At 37.1% G+C, this 7,693-nt stretch overlaps 1 protein-coding gene across 3 annotated transcripts in view; it reads right to left on the minus strand.

The window, feature by feature from the left end:
• LOC107654527 (MAGUK p55 subfamily member 3-like) overlaps positions 1–7,693 on the minus strand; it is a 23,329-nt gene that overhangs the window by 11,278 nt on the left and 4,358 nt on the right. For all 3 annotated transcript variants that reach the window (XM_016441630.1, XM_016441629.1, XM_016441631.1), the window contains exons 2-12: positions 5,546–5,601; positions 5,334–5,452; positions 5,067–5,144; positions 4,057–4,137; positions 3,840–3,977; positions 3,189–3,270; positions 2,572–2,657; positions 1,847–1,921; positions 1,531–1,727; positions 657–721; positions 148–168 (exon numbers count right to left, since the gene is read on the minus strand). In XM_016441630.1, coding sequence (XP_016297116.1) covers positions 148–168; positions 657–721; positions 1,531–1,727; positions 1,847–1,921; positions 2,572–2,657; positions 3,189–3,270; positions 3,840–3,977; positions 4,057–4,137; positions 5,067–5,144; positions 5,334–5,452; positions 5,546–5,582 — 979 coding nt within the window. In that variant the 5' untranslated portion in view covers positions 5,583–5,601. The remainder of the gene's footprint in view (positions 1–147; positions 169–656; positions 722–1,530; positions 1,728–1,846; positions 1,922–2,571; positions 2,658–3,188; positions 3,271–3,839; positions 3,978–4,056; positions 4,138–5,066; positions 5,145–5,333; positions 5,453–5,545; positions 5,602–7,693) is intronic.

Below are 7,693 nucleotides of genomic sequence, written 5' to 3' on the forward strand. Positions count from 1 at the left end.
GTTTATAGTAGAACAGCAGTTGTCTCTTTCCAAGAATTAACATAGATTAGGTGACACACTGGCCTAATTTACTAATCACCATGGAACCAACATGTGTGTTGTGTGTATTTGCGGGTGAATGTGTGAACTCAGACCTTGAAGACCCACCTTTATCACATTCCTGGTCATCTGGTGTCAGCAGTAATCAAAAAAGGAAAATATATTATGACAAAAGAAGCCAAAACTGCAGACTTAATTTACTTGGAATGGGAAAACTGCTAAAACTGGCCCTGAGTTTATTTATTAAATAGAGCTTCATAAATTCCATCATTCCCACATCATGCAGGTCAAAGTGCGCCCAGCAGTGAAGACCCACATACAGATGGAGTAACAAAGGAAGAAGCAGAAGAGGAGGGGACATAAATGAATGCACATGATGAGAGTCTGTGAGAGCGAGTGAGAAGGGTGTTTGTTGTCGCATGTTGCTGAACTGTAGATGTGTCTGTTCTCTAATCAGCTTTAGATTAGTGAACATGAAGCGCTTGGTTGGAGCCCAATAATCACCTGGCAACTTCACACAAGCACACACATCAGCAAATTATGCCTCCTGTTAGTCAACACTGATTAATAACTGAAGGGGTTTTCCGTAAGGAAGGAAGAATTACTGAAATACTCACAGACAGCTTTTTTTGGAGACTTGGAGCATTGAAGGGAGCCCATTTTTATTCTGTAGGCTAACCGCCTGAGGGGAAAAACCATATGGGTAGAACTTCAAACAGTGCAAAAACATCAAATGCCTTGACAAAAATGTTTTGTACTAGTTTGACTTGATATCCCTGTCTCTGGAGCCATCAGATATACTATTGAGTGAGATCAAAGAAATTCAACAGTGAGAAAGAAATACTCCCGTTCTTAGCATGAGAGTATATCCAGCTAATATGCACCCTTCTGAGATAAAAGAGGGGACAAAAAGCCAGGCTGGCCCATCTATATCTAATAAAACCTACAGGGAGAATAATTTAGAATTAATTTTATTGATTTAGAATAAAGGAAAGCACAGCTTTGAGAGACTGTTTGCAATGGTGGAGCAGCCACACTGATCGTATAAACCTGATTCACAAAACACTTAATAGTGCTGTTATTTACAAACATAAAACTGTCTTTTTAACACACTGAAGCTAATTTTGTAGTCATTCTGATATTGAAGACAATTGTTTTTAAGCAACCCAAGTTATCTTGTGTAAAAAAAAAAATGCTAGCCGGGGTTGGAAAATAATCAAAGAAGCATGCTTTATTGGACTGAATGAGCACTTCAAATCATAAAAGTATATAAAAAAATTGTACTTTCAGATATTTTAATATTATTGACATTAAATGCCACTTCAGTGTATTTAAAGATCATTTTTTAAAGGTATACCTTGTAATAATGTCAAGTTCTACTTTAAAGAACATTTTAATAACTATGACTTTTGCCTCAATAAACTCCTAATTTTGATGTGTTGACTAGCTTTGAGGTAGTAGGGTGTGTGTTTTATGGATGTTTTCTCCCACCTCTCCTGAAACTGTTTGGATGGGACGAGTCCTGCACGCAGGTTGCAGTCTGCCACTCTCTTGGCCTGCCACCACGTCTGATCATCCTGACTGACCACCTGCAGGATGTCTCCTCGTTTAAACGGAAGCCCTGCCTCCTGACACGGTGTGGCTTTGTCCTCCAATGGAGTGTAATCAAACAGCGCCCGCATGTAGACCTGAAGAAAACACATGGTATGAACGAGATGTAAATCCAGTGAACAAGGCAAAAACTGGAGAGATGCTGGACTGATTACTGATAAATTACAATGTTTTATCCCGTTTTATAGTCAATTACCTTGCTCTCTTTCAGCTTGTCCTCCTCTCGGATTGCTGGGATGATCTTCAGTGTGATAGAGCCTTGTGACTGAGACTAAGAAAAAATAAAACAGTTCAATTACTTCTGTTATTCTGACAATAAACATAAATGATTATGGTATGGTCAATATTTCAAATAAAAAAAACAAATTAAAATAATATAACTATATTAATAATATATATATATATATATATATATATATGCGTAAAAAGACAGTATAAGTCATTATAATCCGTAATTATGTCCCCACTGGATGCAACAAATGCCTTGTTTATAATGGATTTTAATGTTTTTGTCTCGTCGTTCCGACCGGGACACGGCATCACAATATGGTAAGGGGCGTAACATTTCCGTCACACGCTTGAGGTATTCGGCCAATCACATGCACTGGATAGCTGGCCAATCAGAGCACACCTCGCTTTTCAGACCGATGAGCTTTGTAAAAATCGACGCGTTTCAGAAAGGCGGGGCATAGAGGAGAAACAATAATGTACATTATGTGGAAAATAATTTGGGTTTTTTTTAACCTTAAACCGCATAAACATTTCATTACACCAAATACACAAAATAATGTTCTTTTTAGCAACATCATATGACCTCTTTAAGGCATTGTGTCAAGCTTAAAATGCTCTTATGATTTGGATTTTTTTTTGTATTGAATTATGCCAAATGAATGTGGAGAAGGTCCAGGAGAGAAGTTTTACCAGCAGTTGACTGATCTCATCTGGTCTCTTGTGCATTACAGAGCTGCCGTTGACCTCTCTCAGTTCATCCCCGACATGCACCAGACCTGTGGAGAGAGGAGGGCTACCTGATTTACAGATTCACTACCACATGTTCAAGCTGTAACTGCTGTGTGTAATAATACACTTTATAGGCATAGTTCAATTATTTTTTTAATGACAAAAAGATCATTCCCACCACACACACACACACACACATTATATACCCATGGCAACAGCTGTGGTCAGGTGGTTAGTGAGTCTGTTTGATTCCCTTGATTGGGTCTCTGGAGACTCTCTTTGACCACGCAGATGGGCAGCAGACAGAGTGTCATTGCAGCAGACAGGAGGGAAAAATAACCATATCTAGCACATTCAGTAGAGGTGCAGGGATATTCAGACAATTCGGTAGGTTTAGAGATGAATATAGGACCTTTGAATACTGCACTGGTTTTCCATTAATATACTCAGTGGTAATTGAAAAAGATTTTCAGGAGAATATTTGGTAAAATAGCTTTCCATTACGATTATTATGGATTTCAGCATGGGGTAAAATGAGGCCGCAAGATTGAAGACAAATTCTTTGAAGTGTCACTCACCACTCCTGTCTGCAGCCCCTCCTTTCATGATCCGAGCCACAATCACAGCCCCTGTGGACTCGTCCCGCCGAATAGTGGCACCCTGAGAGACAGACAGAGACAAAGAGAAGAGAACTGCAGAGAAACACCAAACAACAATGACCTAAACAATGGTGGTGCTGATAGATCCAATTGTTTTGAATCTTGTTCAACTTTTCTTTTCAAAAAACAAGTCTTCATATTTAGTGACCCAAAACGTATTTGGACACTTTTCACACTTACAGCGTATTCATTTTCTTGCATCATTCTTGCATCATTCTTGCATCATCTTGCATTCCTACATGTTGTTCAAGTCAGTTTTGTTATTTGCTTATTAAAACGAAAAAAACTTATATTACTAAATAATTACTAAAACTGAAAATAAATAAATATATAAAAATATAAAAAATAATAATAATAAAATGACAAAAGTACAAATGAATACTAAAACTACAACAAAAAAGACTACCAAAAAAAACTACTTTTTTTGTAGAACTACAAAAAAAAAGCTTTCCAAAATATTACTAAACACTATAATAATATATAAATAATATTAAAATAAAACTGGTTGAAGTGTCCTAATATTTTCAGGGTCACTGTATTGGTGCAACTTGCATTGTTTCTTTCTCTTACCAGTGGCTCTTTGTTTTTGACTAGGCGGACAATCTTGACAGACTCCTCGTCTAGCTCATCCTCAAAGTCATCGGGCAGAGGAGGCAGCACTGGGTCAAAGTTCTTCTGCGCCACCGTGTCGTGCACTGACAAAACCGCCTACCAAGCAGGAGGGATATGAGCTTCTAGATTTTGTTTTTGACTAAGTTATCATAAAGGTCTCACAATAAAAGTGTACCTGGAGATGTGGTGATGTCAGCAAATGTAGCAGCTCTTTTTCCTCAGCACTCATTGGTCCACTTTGCAGCTCCTCTGCCACCTACCAATCAGTGTGGTTAGACAAAATCAAAGCACTTAACAAGCTATCAAATAGCTGACTTTAAAAATGGTTTTATAATATTGTCAAATATAACACTTCACTACAGCTTACTACAACATTTTGAATCCAAGAATTGAAAAAAATATTATAAATCTTTACAGTTATATACACTACGGGTCAAAAAAGTTTGGAATAATTACAACCTTTATGTTTTTGAGACAAACATCTTATGCACAACAAGGCTGGATTTATTTGATCAACTAAGTAAACAAACAGACAGGCAGACAGAAATATTGTGAAATATTATTACAATTTAGTTCCAACTGTTTTAATCTATTTTAAAATGTAATTCATTCCTGTGAATTACTCTTCAGTGTGACATGATCCTTTAGTAATCATTCTAATAAAAGCTATAATTCAAAATCTACTTAAATAGAAAACAACTATTTTAAATTATAATAATATTTCAAAATATTAATATCAAAATTATTTTTAAATTGTGATCAAATAATTGCAGCCTTGGTGAGCACAAGAGGCTTCTTTAAAAAAAAAGTAATTATTCTAAACATTATAATATTAAATATAGGTTACTTATGTTTCACAATGTGGTACATTTACTTTTTATCAATTGTTATTTATTAAATAAATGATTATTAATATTTTTTATTTTATTTGTTTTTATATAAAATAAAAAAGAAACTAGGGACATTGTCCCTGTAGTATGGCTAAATTAGAGTCACACATTCTTATACAATTTAATTAACTTTCTCAGTGAAGTGTAAGTTCTACTTTTGCTAAAGTTGCTGAGTCAAACGTTTTAGGGTTCCCTCATTCCCCCCAGATACCATTAACCTCTGTTCTCATATATTATTGTAAAACACCATTAATCTTGCCTATGGTGATGTGATATGACAGACTGCAGCACTTACATCTTCTGCCAGAGTGGAGGCACTGTGAAGAACTGGGGTGGGGCTCTGCCTTTCATACTGACGCAACTTCTCATGGATCTAGCAAATATACGTACAATGCCCATACAGAGCTGAAGATGACTGGTCTCTTACACATTTCCAGCATACATTTAAAAATAAGCTAAGGTAAATGATGCATGCTGTAAATAATTTATAATATATGATGCTGCATATATGAAGTGAATTCAATGCAAAACCTGCATTAATGACACACACGCACACACACACCTTCATCAGGTAGCTGAGACTCCTCTCACTGAAGACATCCTTGAGGAAGACCATGTCCTCTTTGTGATTGGCATCTGGACGCAGCTGTGAGGTCAGCAGGGCAAGCGTCTCATGCAACCCTGCATGCAAACAGGAGATCAGTGAGTGTCAATACTGTTACTATACATATAGGCCTACATATGTGTTTTTGTGGAGGTGGACGTGCAGCGCACCTGCTCCTGCAGAGAGGACTGGCATGGCTTCTTTCATAGATCAGGAAGGGGTTGAGCTAAAAGAGATAATCATTATTACAGTACCCCAAGTACTGACATTTGCAACAGTAGCTTAAAGCAGGGGTCACCAGATTCGGTCCTGTAGAGTTTAGCTCCAACCCCAAACACACCTGAACCAGCTCATCAAAGTCTTAGGGCCTACTTGAAACTTCCAGGCAGGTATGTTGAGGCAAGTTGGAGCTAAACTCTGCAGGACACCGGCCCTCCAGAACAAGTTTGGTGACCCCTGATTTAAAGTCTAATCCGACTATCATCTCGCGAGATGGCATTAGTGTATTATAATTTTAGCGTTCGCGTGTTTACAGCAGGCATAGCGGACAAAACGCGAGCCGTTATGTTCAATTCGCGAACAAATGACTCTTATGAACGGATTATTTTTACTGAGTCAGTGAATCGTTCAGTACTGTAAATTAGTTTACTACTGACTCTCTGACTGAACCGCATGTTACTTTTCGGTCCGATTCGAACTGAGATTTCTGAGAGGTGTCTACTAAATGACTGCCCTTACGAAAAATCAACCATTGTTTTTGTGTAGTAACCATGTTTTTTTGTTTGTTTGTTTTTTGGCGTATTGATTACCATTTGTATAACCGCAGTTTTTCTACAAATACCATGGTTAAACTAGCAAAAACCATGATTAATTTGTGGTTACCATGGTTTAACTATAGTAGGCATGTTTTTTTTTTGTAGTAAAACCATGGTTAATTTTCGTAAGGGTGTTCACATGACGTTGTAATTAAAGATATTTCATAACAGATTTTTATTGAAATAAATTAGTAAAAATATTCTAAAACTAGCACAACCTCTGAACAACCATATCAAATGACTCTGTCAAGACAAGACAAATTTGCAACTGCTAATGAATTGAATCAATACTGAACTGACTTAAGATGAATATTGACACTTTAATTTTCTGTAGAGCTGTAAATGTCCCAAAAACCAAATCGACCAGGGTGTCAGGATTGAGACACACAAAAACATGTCACAGATGACCAGAAATAAACTCACAAAGGCCCATGACACAAGTGGCTCACTAAATTTTTTATAATAATTACCTGTTAGTTCTCTGTTTTTTTTAATTTTTTTTTTATGTATTGTTCATCTACCATCTATCTCTCTTGCTGGTTTCCTCAAGGCTCTAGTAATCCGTTTAAATGCCTGCAGTAGATTAGTACATCAATATCCCATCACTTTTAAACATGTGACTTATATATCATATCGTTTTACCGAGTGTGCATTGCCTTATATGATTAACGAATATTCAGCCATGATAAAGTGTTAGAATAGAGGGGAGAGGGTGACTGGAAGAGATGAGTGATGCTGATCTGTGGGTGCCAAGAGGCCACAGCAGGAACACAAAGCTCAGAGTGCTGTCACAACTTCCTCTTTTACTCTATCGCTCCCTCACACACACTCTCCCAAAGCAATTCACAGATGCCATGCTTTCAGAGTGCCCAGTGAAACAGAAATAGCATTTCCATAAGCACTGATCCATCTAGAAATGAGGCGAGAGACAAAAAAATAGGAACTGCTGCAGTTTCTATTCCACGTAACACTCAACATAAGGAGTGTTGTAACATGGGGTGAGTTTTATCCATTGAACCAGTTAGAAATAAGCTGCAGTGGAGTTTCACACTTCACATCAGACTGAGAGTCTAGACTCTAGAATGAATACTGATGGTGCTGATGTAGATGGATATGGACAGTTTTCTCTGTTCAGCATCGATGTGTTTAAATGTGCTATATTAATCAAATTTACTTATGTCAAGACTGAGCAATGAGGACAAATGAAGCAGAGGAAATTTTTTTTATTCTATGTATATGAAAAAGCTTACTTATTTAGGAACCTGGGGGCGTATTACAGAAAGTTTCTTATCTTAGGTCTTAACTTAAGATGTGATATGTTAAATTAGGATATTTCAGAAATTCGTATTACAGAAGCAAATCTAAACTTGATTTGGGATTCTTATCCTATCTTACAAAATCGTATCTTATCTCTAGTTAGGAAATCTTAAATTGCATTATCAAGCTCGACAATCCACTCTCAGGTCTGTTACCAAGCAACCAACACTGCGCGAGCTGCTGATG

Source organism: Sinocyclocheilus anshuiensis, unplaced genomic scaffold, assembly GCF_001515605.1.
Source record: "Sinocyclocheilus anshuiensis isolate Anshui unplaced genomic scaffold, SAMN03320099.WGS_v1.1 scaffold419, whole genome shotgun sequence".
Classification (NCBI taxonomy): Eukaryota; Metazoa; Chordata; class Actinopteri; order Cypriniformes; family Cyprinidae; genus Sinocyclocheilus; species Sinocyclocheilus anshuiensis.